Raw genomic sequence first — 14,263 nt, 5'->3', positions numbered from 1 at the left:
ATAATCTTGATACCACTAGAAGGGTGGATTTATACTGAACAAAAATAAACGCAACATGCAAACATTTCTATTGAGTTACAGTTCATATAAGGAAATAAATTCATTAGGCTCTAATCTATGGATTTCACATGACTAGGAATACAGATATGCATCTGTTGGTCACAGATACCTTAAAAAAGGTAGGGGCATGGATCAGAAAACCAGACAGTATCTGGTGTGACCACCATTTGCCTCATGCAGGGCGACATCTCCTTCGCATAGAGTTGATCAGGCTGTTGATTGTGGCCTGCTGTCCCACTCCTCTTCAATGGCTGTGCAAAGTTGCTGGATATTGGTGGGAACTGGAACACGCTGTCGATACGATCCAGAGCATCCCAAACATACTCAATGGGTGATGCGTCTGAGTATGCAGGCTGTGTACAGATCGTTGCGACATGGGGCTGTGCATTATCATGCTGAAACATGAGGTGATGACGGCGCATGATTGGCACGACAACGGGCCTCAGGATCTCGTCACAGTATCTCTGTGCATTCAAATTGCTTTTGATAAAATGCAATTGTGTTTGTTGTCTTATGCCTGCCCATACCATAACCCCACCGCCACCATGAGGCACTCTGTTCACAACGTTGACATCAGCAAACCGCTCGCCCACACGACTCCATACACATGGTCTGCGTTTGTGAGGCCGGTTGGACAAACTGCCAAATTCTCTAAAACGATGTTGGAGGCTTATGGTAGAGAAATTAACATTCAATTCTCTGGCAACAGCTCTGGTGGACATTCCTGCAGTCAGCATGCCAATTGCGCGCTCCCTCAAAATTTGAGACATCCTCAAAACAAGGCCACTAAAATGTGCAGTTTTGTAACAACACAATGCCACATGTCTCAAATTGAGGGAGCATGCAATTGGCATGCTGACTGCAGGAATGTCCACCAGAGCTGTTGCCAGAGAATTGAATGTTAATTTCTCTACCATAAGCCTCCTCCAACGTCTTTCTAGAGAATTGAGCAGTTTGTCCAACCGGCCCACCCATGGCTGCGCCCTTGCCCAGTCATGTGAAATCCATAGATTAGGGTCTAATTAATTCATTTAAATTGACTGATTTCCTTATATGAACTGTAACTCAGTAAAATCATTGAAATTGTTGCATGTTGCGTTTATTTATGTTCAGTATAGTTTACGCCTCTGTTTTCATGACAGCGCAAAAGTAGTACCATAACCTGTCCAGTAGATATCTATATCTTATGTAGTATATTAACTTTACTTTGTATCTGACAGGCTCTGTGATCTCCTGGCCCTGGACTTCATTTATCTACAACACTTTGATTACCAATAAATAATTAAATATTCCACAAGAGGTCACCTTTTGTCTATATTAACCATGTGGGCAATTGGCTCTGATCAGTCAGAAAACCTTGGTATAAGCATGGGTCTCTTACAGCTTTAGTGTCAAGAGCACCCATATGCATTATACTCAACACAATAGTTAGATTACAGCAATCTAACATTCCTTTAAATAAATCTCATTATTAAATGTGTTTTGGAACCCAACAATCTTTCAGATGTGTGCAGTCAACGCAGTGTTGGGGGGAAACTGTGCATGTTAAAGAACAGCATAAGGTTATGGATGCACTCATCTTTATAATGAGGTCAAGAGGTCATTCTGAAGAAATCCACAGGGATTGATGACAGAAATAACACTGCAATTACCTTCTGTGCACATCAACTGGCAAATTCACTGTTGATTTGTAATACACAATGTGGATATCACAACCTTTTTAGTCAAAGTTACGAGTTGCCTTGCTCTATGGTCCATACCAGCGAGAATCAACTGCTAGAACCTTTTTAGCACCATTAAAAAGTGTGCGTTAGGTAAGGATATTGTCAATATTTTCACCCATGTAAGAGGAAACCAGAGTTTTAGTTAGTCACTCAGTGAGTTGTAGCTGTGAGAAGCAGGAGTGGTAATTAGACTTGTCACGGTGGACGGCATTGGTGATGTGATAATGTCACACGGAGCCGGAGCAGTTGCCAACATTGAATAAAGGGTGTGTTCAAAAGAATTACAGATCAAAGAAACACTATTGGAGTGTCTCACGGGAGACACGTTTACGTCAAAGACTAATTACACAAGTTGGATCGCTCTTTGCGTGTTACAATAGGTCTGAGCAGCATCACCGAAGCGCATCAGCTGTAAACAAACTGAAACACTGCATATTCATGGTAACTGACATGTACCATGCCTTCATCCTTGTCCAAAATGAGCCCACACCTGCTTGATGCTGCCCCACTGTTGTTACTGCCCAACTGCTAGCTACTGTATGACAAAACATTACTCCGCTAGCTACATCTGCTGAGAGTGAGGATCACCTTGCTCAATATAAAGTACTAACAACTTGTGGCATGAAATCTTAAATAGGCTTTAAAAATGAAATCTTAAATAGGCTTTCTGAAATTAATTGTTCTTGTGAAACCAACACCTGACCCACAGATAAATCACCAGCCATAAAAGCATGACTGATGTCACCTGCTGTTTACATACGCATGCATAGTAGACTATACGAGCTGATTAAAAGTAAGAAGTCAAATCATTATACATGGTCCACTTTATTTTATACGTTTCACTTGATAACAAGAGGTGAGTTGGTCTACAGAAGGCCTGCCCAGGAAGCAGGTATGGTAGAAATAAGAAAAGAACAGAAATGATAAGAGTTCAAAAGAGAAAAGGGGTGCACAGCAGTCAGTGGGGGGGAAGAAACTGGCTGTAGAGAAGAGTATGAAATCAGTGAAATGAGAAGGGAAGGGTGGAGGAGAGTTCTGGGGCCAAGAGAGAGATATGTAACACTGTTCAACAAGCATGACTTGAATTCAGGGGAGGGAGTGTCCAGTTGTTTAGATTTGAGGAACAAGAAGAGCCTAAAACTAGAGTCGGAGGAACATGTCCGTCGTACAGGTCTTTTGTGACAACTGTGGAATATGGGCCTGCCAAGTAACATCAAGCCTTTAAATAGTGAGAGAACTAAAAACGAACATAACATGCAAGCGATTTGCCCTGCCCTAAATTCAAGCTTTGATTGTCCTCTAGTAACAATAAGGTCCTGTCACTTCTTCCAACTAGGGTTGGGTGGGCCTAAACAAATGTTCCACATGTCTGGAGAAAGTAGGGTTAAATATGAATGTATGGGCTGTGTGTGTGTGTGTGTGTGAGAGAGAGCGAGAGAGTTCATGTATGTATGCAACTCAACACTTCCAGTACCTGAACAAAAAAGCTAATAAAAATTAAATAAAAACACTGTTTAAAAAAGAAAATCACAATCGATGTCCTTTATGCTTACACTACGTTCAATGGCAAAAAAATATTACCACAAGGGTTCTCCTAAACAAGAGATGAGCAGTCTTCATTCAGTTTGGTTCCTTTAAGTTACCGGTTGGGGTGTTTGCGTCTTCGTGCGTGGGCATGCGTGGGTGAAGGCTTTACACAGTGCCCTGCCTCTGGGGTCTAAGATGGTCCCACTGCGTCACAGCACCAGCTTCCGGTCTGGGTGGTCAGCGCGGCCCGAGCGCTGGTGGCGCACCTCCAGGTGTTTGCTCTGGACCCGGTCAAAGTGCTGCAGCAGGTCATTGTAGTCCATGTGGGCGTAGGCCGGACGCTTGGTGCCAACAGTCTTAGACTCAATGTACTTCGACTCATCCCTGCAACATGAAAACATGCTTCCAGATAAATTATAACAATACATATGCATGGGGCACATCCGATGAGAACAGTGTTGGGACGAATATTGTAATGGCCATGGGAATAGAATTCTGCACACTGTGGGCAGTGGGCACACCACAATAACACAATCATTAGTTCTACTCACACTGTCCTCATGAGCTCTGGGTTAGGCACACAGCGCAGGCGGTGGGAGAGCAGCTGGAAGGCCTGGCTCTGGGGCAGCAGCATCAGCAGGCCGTACAGGGCCTTGATCAGGTATGGGTTGTTCTCCACATCCAGCAGCTGGAGACGCAGGTCTAGAAAAACAAACAGTTGAGACAGGTTGGTTGGTTAGTGTGTGTGTTTGTAGTGCGGTGCGGTGCAGTGTGTGGCTGAATCCCAAATCAGTACCTTCCCCTCCCCCCTCCATTTGCACCTCTGCCATATGCACCAGTGTCCAAAAGCTGAGGGAGTGAAAATGATTGAGGGTGTAGGGGCTAATTAGACCTTCCGATAGCCACTTCAGCCAAGCCAGCAAGGCTGCAGGCTCCAGGGCAAAGTGCTATCCCGACACACACTGCGATATGTTTGGCGTTTGTGCAATTTAATACAAAAATAATGGAGGCGTGTTACGTCTGATTGAGGCTTGACACATGTAACAACTGAAATACCACCCAAATTAAATGTTTAACTGTTACTGAGGTTTATATCTTGTAAAACGACAGAGGGAATTTGTTAATTTGTTAACTTGTTTTATTATTGAAATGTGGAACATGAATTGCATCATTCAAGTCACAAGTGTGTCCCAAAGTTGAAGGGTTGATCCCCTCGCAACTCTCTGTAAGTCTCCCTTAAGAGTTCCATTAGCAACACGTGAAAACAGAGGGCCATCCATGTGAGTTGGTAGGGGCGAGTGGGTGGTTTGGGATTCACTGTGTGTGTTCTGATCTAATATTGAGCTGTGAGACTCACAGGTAAAGATGGGGCTTTCGATCAACTGTACCAGCTTGTCGACTTCCATGAGGAAGTCTACAGTCACCTCCAAATCACCGCTAAATGGATAACATTAAGGAAATATAGTACGCCATAATATACCAATAAGCATACACTACGAGGAGCAACAATGCTGATATGCAAAATGTATATCAAAGACAACCAGAAAGGATACAACTTCTGGATGAGGTCGTAGGCATGGCGGTAGTTCTGGGTCAGGAAGCAGAGAGACACGGTGGCCACAGGGTTGTGACACCAGGAGCGGTACAGGCAGCAGAACAGGGCACAGCTCTCCTGCAGGGGGCACCAAACACACAGTTAACATGAGTACACACAGCTGGGAAAACTACCCTACCTCATTGGTCAACAGGGTTGGGTTCAATTCATTACCATTCTGTCCATTCAAGAAGTGAATTGAAATTCATGTTCTGTACATGACCCAACCATGGTGGTGGTCAGCCATACAGAGGAATGGCTCCCATTTCTCAGGCATTACCTGTGTGCGCAGGTCCTTGAGCTGGTTGCGCAGCTGAAAGAGCTCTGCGGAGGTGAGCAGGATGGTGTTGAGCGTCTGCACCATGGTGGATGCAAACTTCAGGTCCTCCTCCTTCAACAGGATGTCTGCCATGGAGTGGAATATGTTCTCTGCATGCAGGAGAAGACACAGCTGCCTGGAGGGAATGAGTGCAAGAAGAGTGAGAGGTGATGGTAACTCAAACTACAAACAATCCCAGAGGGGTGGAGTAGGTTGAAAAACAATGAATCCATGGTCTCATGAGAAACTTGGGAGTTTCAGCACATTTTGTTTCACATATGTCACTACCTGATGATGAAGGCTCCTCTGTTCTCCAGCAGCTTTCTCTCCAAACTGAAGCGCTTCAGCAGGTTGATCATGAACTTGTAGAAGTAGGAGTTCATGCTGGGGGTAGAGGGGGATGAGTCGCCTACTTTGGAACCTGGTGGGTGAGAATGAATGCTAAATGTATCATTTACTTTTATGCTTTATACTACTGTTCCAGAGCCATTTTCTACTCACCCACGACTGTCTGTGGGCCTGCCTTCGCCCCTCAGGAACCTGAAGCTCCAGTTTGCTGTCAGAATTATCACAGGAGCCTGAGGAATCGGTCTGTCCAGCTGGGGATGACGCAATCTCAGCCAGAACCTCCAGGTCTTTAAGAATGACCTGAGTGATAGATGGGGGTGAGGTGGGGTTGGTTACTTATGTAAAAACATGTATTAAAAAGATAGTTCAGCCAAATTACAAAATTACATATTGGTTTCCTTACCATGTAAGCAGTCTACGGACAAGGTATGACAGCATCCATGCTTTGGTTTTGTTTACCTGGCCAATTGGATTTGCCACAAATGATCAAAAGTTAGCATTTGAAACAGTGGCCGAGCAAACAAAACCAAAGCATGGATTGCTGTTCAACCTTGTCCATAGACTACTTGGATTAAGTATACCTTTAACATTAGCGAGATTCTGAACTGGGGGTGCATGTAGTACTCACCTCATCAGACTCATCAGAGAGTGTCTTCAGCAACATGGGGAACAAACTGTCTGTGTGCCGGAACATCTACACGTCACAAAGGCACACAGATTAGTGTGCTGATAGTCATACTGTAAAACACTCCACAGAAAGGAGCAGCATTGGTAATACGACTCACTTTGCGAGGTGTCTTGATGTAGAGGTGGTACAACCACTTGAGCACGGCGATGCGGGTCATCATACCGGTGGAGGAGTCATGCAGGTGGCGGTCCAGCACCTGAACTATCCCATCAAGGTCAAGGGTCACCTGTGACCGGTCAGCACTGTCCAGGAGAGAGAATACAGATAAGAATGGAAGTACACAAGACATCAAAGTTATGATGGGAACACATACTCCAAAATATTTAACAGCTAACAGCAGATACTAAAATGCCACAGAGGAAGATCAAACACTGTAGATGCCTTTGAGGCATGGTCGGGTATAACAGAAAACAGTAGACCCACACAAATGAGACATAGGTGTTGGACTGCACAACAGAGCTGGGCGATACAGCATGTCAGCATTGCTCTAGAGGACACGATGCACAAGCTTTCAGTTCAAACAGATCTACAGCACAGCTAGGCCAGCAGGAACTACAGGAAATCTGGAGAGTTTATCTACAGTGCATTCAGAAAGTATTCAGACCCCTTGATTTTTTTTCCACATTTTGCTACATTACAGCCTTATATTCTAAAATGGAATAAATCATTTCCCCCCCTCACAATACCCCATAATGACAAAGGACAAAAACTGGTTTTTAGCAATGTTTGCACATTTATACAAATTTAAACACTAAAATAACATTTACATAAGTATTCAGACCCTTTAGTCAGTACTTTGTTGAAGCACCTTTGGAAGCGATTACAGCCTCAAGTCTTCTTGGGTATGACGCTACAAGCTTGGCACTGCTGTATTTGGGGAGTTTCTCCCATTCTTCTCTGCAGATCCTCTCAAGCTCTGTCAGGTTGGATAGGGAACGTCGCTGCACATCTATTTTCAGGTCTCTCCAGAGATGTTCGATCGGGTTCAAGTCCAGGCTCTGGCTGGGCCACTCCAGGACATTCAGAGACTTGTCCCGAAGCCACTCCTGTGTTGTCTTGGCTGTGTGCTTAGGTTCGTTGTCCTGTTGGAAGGTGAACCTTCGCCCCAGTCTGAGGTCCTGAGCGCACTGGAGCAGGTTTATATCAAGGATCTCTCTGTACTTCTCCGTTCATCTTTCCCTTGATCCTGACTAGTCTCCCAGTCCCTGCCGCTGAAAAAACATCCCCACAGCATGATGCCGCCATCACCATGCTTCACCGTAGGGATGGTGCAAGATTTCCTCCAGATATGACGCTTGGCATTCAGGCCAAAGAGTTCAATCTTGGTTTCATTAGACCAGAGAATCTTGTTTCTCATGGTCTGAGAGTCATTTAGGTGCCTGTTGCCAAACTCCAAGCGGGCTGTCATGTGCCTTTTACTGAGGAGAGGCTTCCATCTGGCCACTCTACCATAAAGGCCTGATGGTGGAGTACTGCAGAGATGGTTGTCCTTCTGGAAGGTTCTCCCATCTCCACAGAGGAACTCTGAAGCTCTGTCAGAGTGACCATCGGGTTCTTGGTCACCTCCCTGACCTCCCTGACCAAGGCCCTTCTCCCTCGATTGCTCAGTTTGGCCAGACGGCCAGCTCTAGGAAGAGTCTTGGTGGTTCCAAACTTCTAAGAATGATTGAGGCCACTGTTCTTGGGAACCTTCAATGCTGCAGAAATGTTTTGGTACCCTTCCCGAAATCTTTGCCTCGACACAATCCTGTCTCGGAGCTCTAGAGACAATTCCTTCGACCTCATGGCTTGGTTTTTGCTTTGACATGAACTGTCAACTGTGGGACCTTATATAGACAGGTGTGCTCCTTTCCAAATCATGTCCAATCAATTGAATTTACCACAAGTAGACTCCAATCAAGTTGTAGAAACAGCTCAAGGATGATCAATGGAAACAGGATGCACCTGAGCTCAATTTCGAGTCTCATAGCAAAGGGTCTGAATACTCAGTGGTGTAAAGTACTTAAGTAAAGATACTTTAAAGTACTACCTTAAGTAGTTTTTTGGGGTAGCTGTACTTTACTATTTATATTTTTGACAACTTTTACTTCACTACATTCCTTTAAAAAAATATTGTAGTTTTTACTCCATACATTTTCCTTGAAACCCAAAAGTACTCATTACATTTTGAATGCTTAGCAGGACAGAAAGATTGCCCAATTCACACACTTATCAACTGAACATCCCTGGTCATCCCTACTGCCTCTGATCTGGCGGACTCACTAAACACACATGCTTTGTTTGTAAATTATGTCTAAGTGTTGGAGTGTGCCCTGGCTATACATACATAGAAAAAAACAAGAAAATGGTGCTCTCTGTTTTGCTTAATATAAGGAATTTGAAATGATTTATACTTTTACTTTTGATACTTAAGTACATTTTAGCGATTACATTTACTTTTGACATTTAAGTATATTTTAAACCAAATACTTGTAGACTTTTACTCAAGTAGAATTTGACTGGGTGACTGACTTGAGTCATTTTCTAATAAGGTATCTTTACTTTTACTCAAGTATGACAGTTGGGTACTTTTTCGACCACTGAATACTTATGTAAATAAGGATTTATTTATTTTTTATATATAAATTAGCGAATGTCTAAAAACCTGCTTTCGCGTTGTCATTATGGGGTATTGTGTGTAGATTGATGAGTCCAAAAAATAATTTAATCAATTTTAGAATAAGGCTGTAACGTAACAAAATGTGGAAAAAGGGAAGGGGTCTGAATACTTTCCGAACGCACTGTATGTGTGTCCGAACTAGCTCCATGTAAATGAATGAGCAAACATTTATCGTGACAGATCCTCCTCAGTTCCCAATGTTTATCTGAGCACAGCCAAACAGCTTCTAGCCTCTCTGCAGGTCTACTCGTTCATTCCACCCAACTTACGTCTGCAGCTTCCTCACTTTTCCCAAATCCCTCCCCCTTCCAACCCTGCTGCGCTGTAGCATTCTTCTCTCCTTCAAAAACAGAGGCACCCTTTTTTCTCCACAGCTAAGCATTGGTGGTTCAGTGGTAGAATTCTCGCCTGCCACGCGGGAGGCCAGTCGCGTATAGCTGTAACAGCCGTTTTGTCGAAACAGCGCCACTGAATCAGTGTGTGGCCGAAAATATATTACATCCGTAGTGGTTTAGGACTACCATAGAGAATGAATGGGAAACGCTTTAGGGCTCTTTTTATTTTTTTCAGGCTGTCTTTTTCTTGAAACGCTTTTATTGGGGGTTCAATTCTAAACAAGGAAACTGTATTCTGATATTTTTTCCCCATGTATTGGGAATTGAATGATAGATTATAATTAGATTTTGTCACTATTGGTTTTATTTGATCATGCAGTGTATTTTCCCAAGCCCAAAACACAGTGTACTTGAAGTGTATTACTTGGAACGTTTATATTGTACCTTTGTACACTAAATAGTTATATTTACTATACTATTTAGTATAAGTATAATTCAGTGTTTTAATATAGACCCACTTTTACTTGCTATTTTTGTATACTGATAACATATGATTGATGAATAATATTTCAGAACATTGATAATATACTCCAAATGTATTCAAAATATTATACATTCCCCATCTTATTTCAGGTGTACTAGTTTATATCCAGTGTATTAAAATAATAGTATTTTGTAATGGGATTTTCTGCTTTTGTGAAAGTGTTATTTTAAAGACCAAATTACTTCATTCATTTATGCTGATGTGAAATTAATTTAAAGATAACACCTTTCAAAATAATTAACACATTTATGTACTGCACATATTCTACCATAAGATTTTCCTCTTCAGTTAAAGATTGCAGTGGATTATTCTTACTTATCAGCCCCTACCTGTTGAGGAAACAAAAGTACTTCATCCGATGACCTGGTAAAAACCTTCTTCAGCCCTGCAGTCGACTTGAATGCACAGACCAGCCTTTGACCTCCTTGCCAATCTTAACTTAGATTTAGGGTTACACAAACCAAACTTTTCTGTCAGTTGATTTTTCATGTACCTTGTGCCACAATGTAATTATAAGCAACCCTGTCTGACTTCATGTACAGTATGTTCAATATGTAAACATGAATTAAAGGCAAGAGAATTGTATTGAACTTCAAAATTGTTTTATTAAAAGATTATGGCCATTTTGTTTGTTTGTGTGTGTGTGTGTGTGGATGCGTGTGTGTGTGTGTAAATCAACATTTCCTCTTTTCATCCATCCATCTTTTCTTTTCATCATGATAAAAGCAGATGCCTGGAACTCCTTCCAGGTCATTTCTTTCTCCATACCCTTGGCCTGGTAGAGGGAGAACAGCTTGGCAGGACAATAAATATATTTCCCTGCCACTCCGGGGAACCCTGTGTGAATGTGAGGACTATTAGGGCCCTGTTTTAGTTCCAAATGGCAGAACCTGCACAAACGGCCAGAGGGTACCACATCTGCTGACTTCCCTCTTTTGTTTGTCCTTCTGTTGTTCCACTTTCTGTTTTATGGATTCAAGTTCTTGTTGAAAGAAGGGTGTTGACATGAAATCCTCAAAAGACATTTTGGGGTTTGTGAGGCCCTCTGCTCCATATGTTTTAAATACTTTTGTGGAGCAGTAGAAGTACCTAACATGCCCACTCTGATAAAAATAATGAATTGAGGAGCCATCATTCATGTAACGGGACTTGGGTTGGCCACATGAAAGGCAGGTTTTTGTCATTTTTTTTCTTTTGCTGCTGTTGTTGCTCTGACTGTTGCTGCTTTTCCATCAGTCCCAAAACAATTTTCTCTATGGCAGCTTCAGTAAGAGGAGCATTTTGTGTGGGCAGTGCGGGTGGGTTCACAACTGCAGGTGGGAGTGCTGTTACAGGGACACAGGTTGTGTCACTACCCATGGTTAAGTGTTGCCACAGTTGTTGGGTCTCCAAGAGCTTTTCAGGACTGGTGTTAAGGGAGGAACTGGTGTTTTTAATTTGGCCAGGTGTTTAATATACCTTCCAATGTGGTGTTTGGTGGTTGGGTGAAGCAGGCTGTTGGGGTCTGCACATGAACTTTGCACCATGGAAGCATAGACAAAGTCCACCAGTTTCAGCATGTCCTTCTGTCCATGATGCCTGGCAAGCAGACCATCAATAGCCACCCTCATTGGGCCAGGCCACCGATTGTGGTCCAACACAAAGACCCGGCCACCAGTCTTGATAGGCCCCGTGCGTGCACTTCTTGGTGAGGCGGTCATAGGCAGTGGAGGTGTGCAGGGCAGATCTGAAAGAGAGGAACAGTTCTTCAGTGAAAGTAATTATGCAGAATGCATGTGTCTGCAAGCATATTTAGGTGCGTGTGACTGAGTTAGTGTGAGAGAGATATGCCTATGTTTGTGGTATTATTCTGAATTACCTATGTCCATCTGGGGCTCCTCAGTGCTTTCTCTCTTCAAAGCCTCAGTAGCAGGAGCTGCAGAATCAGGAAATCTGACAGTCGGCGGCAGCTGTGTTGCTGAGGGTTGACATTTCTCAACAGGGAGAGGGGTCAGAATACGGACATGTCTGTCCTCTTCTGAGATCTGTGCTTTTCCCAGTCGAGAGGAACAGCACGGCACCCTTGCTCAACGTACTCGAGTCCAAACCTCTCTCCCGTGTCCCTGTTGGAGACTTGTAGTGCTGGATATTTGGCGCTCCCCGTCACATTCACAGAGGCCATGTTCAAGTCTGTGATCAGTAGTGGGTCAAACACTGCAGGCAAAACCACACCCGGCTGTTTGAGATCCACCAATCTCTGGAAATTCCAGCGTGCCACACCAGTCATACCCTGGGCCTGAAATAACTCTGGGGAGACTTTGTTCCCAGTCACCCACTGAGCCTGGTGGAAGTGGTAGCCCTCTTGCTGTGAAGTGCCTCTGATTGGAATCCACACGGGCACAGATGCCCCTTCACCCTGGACATGGTTGAGTTGCAGCGTGCCACCGTATCTGTACAGAATCCCATCCTCCCGTTCTGGGTCACTGAGACAGCCCCTCAGCATGTGGACTCGCTGGATCCTCCAGGCTTTCAGCATGGACGGTTTGAAGAGAGGGATGTCATTTACATCTTTAACAGGTGGAAGTGAAGGAGAACTTCTTCCACTCTCTTCACAAGCTCTCGTGGCTGAGGGATCTTTGTCCTGCAGTGCTCCCGGATATGCTGCTTTGTTGGATTTGCTGGCACGATCCCACAGAAGACATAGGCCTCCTTCAGTCTCTTCAGATCCTGCTGATCCACAATTGTGAAGGCAGCCGAGAGGAACTAACAGAAAGAGCTGTATAAGGAATGATGCTCTGAGACACACTCCCGGGCAGAATCGTCTCATACAGTGGAACAAGTCCAGCTTTACAGAGATGAACTCATTAAACTTTGACCTCGAAGCACAGATGTTGGTCAAGTCCCCTGGATGTCACCTCTGCAACAGTAGCCTCTGTAGTCCCTCCAGGCTTCCCTCAAAAGGTGCTCAGCTGGATGAGAATTCTGGACCCTGAAGGCTGCACAGCAGTCTCTATGTACAAAGAAACATAACAATGTCCAGAAATAGAAGAGGATTAAAAAAAAAGTTACATGATTAAATATATAATGAATTTTCTTCCCTATTTGAGATTTAAATGAAATTATTAATATCATTAAATAACATATGTAAGCTGAAAAGGCTTATACAATTGTTAAACAAATTATATAATAAATACCTGTCCACCCAATGGTAATTGGCCTTTTCAATTCCAGCAGCAGTGTAGCGTGTGGCCAGACCTTCATACAGGGCTCCAAAGACCTTTCACTCTCGGACTGCACCATCACCCAAGAGATGATCATCCAGTTCTCGTTCATCACAGCATAAGATGACATTGTGCCTGATGTAAGAGTGACTTTCCTGGCAATCTTCCGGGTGTGGTCGGATCTCAACACCTGTCCAAATGTGCCCTGTAAGAGCTGCGTGATTGATGGCTCCTGCCTCTGAAACTCCTGCAGAAGACAGTCTGTAAGGTAATATGACGACACAGACATTCCACACCAGCCGTCTGTGTCTTCATACCCCCCAAATGCAGCAGGTGTACTGTCCCTCCTCAGGTATTTGCCGGATGGTGCTCTGACCATACAACCCTGCCTCAGCATCCTTGATGTTCTGCACACTTAGCAGGTAGGCCAGGTTTGCTCTTTCATACTTTAGGTGCATCATCTCCATCAGCTGATTGGCCATGTCATTTGGGGATTTTGCAGTGCGCTCTTAATTCATCTACCACAGATTTACAGATCGCTTTCTTGTAGGTAAGGAGGGCTGGCAACATGTTGGTATACCTTTCCAGGGAGCTTTGCCAGCCACAGAGGATTGTCAGCAAACCAATTCCTTTGCATGCTTTCGCAGCAAAGACCGAGATGCAAACAAGTAATATTGATTGACAATGCCAACAACCACTCGAGGCCTTCCTACACCTGATGAAGTTATCTGTGGTCGAGAACAACTGTGAAGACATGGGAGAACATAATTGTTTCTCAGCCTTCCCATGATGCTGTCATTCTCTGGTTTCCAGATGAAGAATGGATGTAGCTGGAAATATTTGGGGATGGAAGCCCACAGGCAGTCTCAATGAGCTCAGGCTGAGGTGGTAGACGCCACAAAGAGACAGAGTTAGTAAGGTGCCTCACAGGTGGACTTCCCGGCCACAGTCCCATGGCTTCCAGCTCCATCTTCATCCATACCTTTTGCTGTTGAGAGCAGTTCCAGAATCATTTCTTGGTCATATCTGGGCAGTGGAAGCGAGGGTGGAAATCCAGGGCGTGTTGATGCTGGCGCACAGGCTGAGATGCAGGGCGTGTTGATGCTGGTGGCACAGGCTGAGATGCAGGGCGTGTTGATGCTGGTGGCACAGGCTGAGATGCAGGGCGTGTTGATGCTGGTGGCACAGGCTGAGATGCAGGGGCGTGTTGATGCTGGTGGCACAGGCTGAGATGCAGGGCGTGTTGGTGCTGGCGGCCCAGGCTG

At 44.3% G+C, this 14,263-nt stretch overlaps 1 protein-coding gene across 1 annotated transcript; it reads right to left on the bottom strand.

The window, feature by feature from the left end:
- Positions 1–2,590: 2,590 nt before the first annotated feature.
- On the bottom strand, positions 2,591–6,564 carry LOC123486461 (protein VAC14 homolog). The gene is made up of 9 exons (XM_045217790.1): positions 6,358–6,564; positions 6,201–6,266; positions 5,748–5,872; positions 5,513–5,665; positions 5,186–5,360; positions 4,865–4,983; positions 4,669–4,748; positions 3,863–4,013; positions 2,591–3,695 (listed from the first exon to the last, which is right to left on the bottom strand). Exons 1-9 carry the CDS (start codon positions 6,547–6,549, stop codon positions 3,521–3,523), a joined length of 1,236 nt encoding a protein of 411 aa, XP_045073725.1. The 5' UTR covers positions 6,550–6,564; the 3' UTR covers positions 2,591–3,520.
- Between the last annotated feature and the right edge of the window lie 7,699 nt (positions 6,565–14,263).

The sequence above is a fragment of the Coregonus clupeaformis genome, unplaced genomic scaffold (assembly GCF_020615455.1).
Source record: "Coregonus clupeaformis isolate EN_2021a unplaced genomic scaffold, ASM2061545v1 scaf1228, whole genome shotgun sequence".
NCBI lineage: Eukaryota > Metazoa > Chordata > Actinopteri > Salmoniformes > Salmonidae > Coregonus > Coregonus clupeaformis.
Note: the sequence above shows the minus strand (reverse complement) of the source record. Positions and strands in the feature narration are given on the sequence as shown.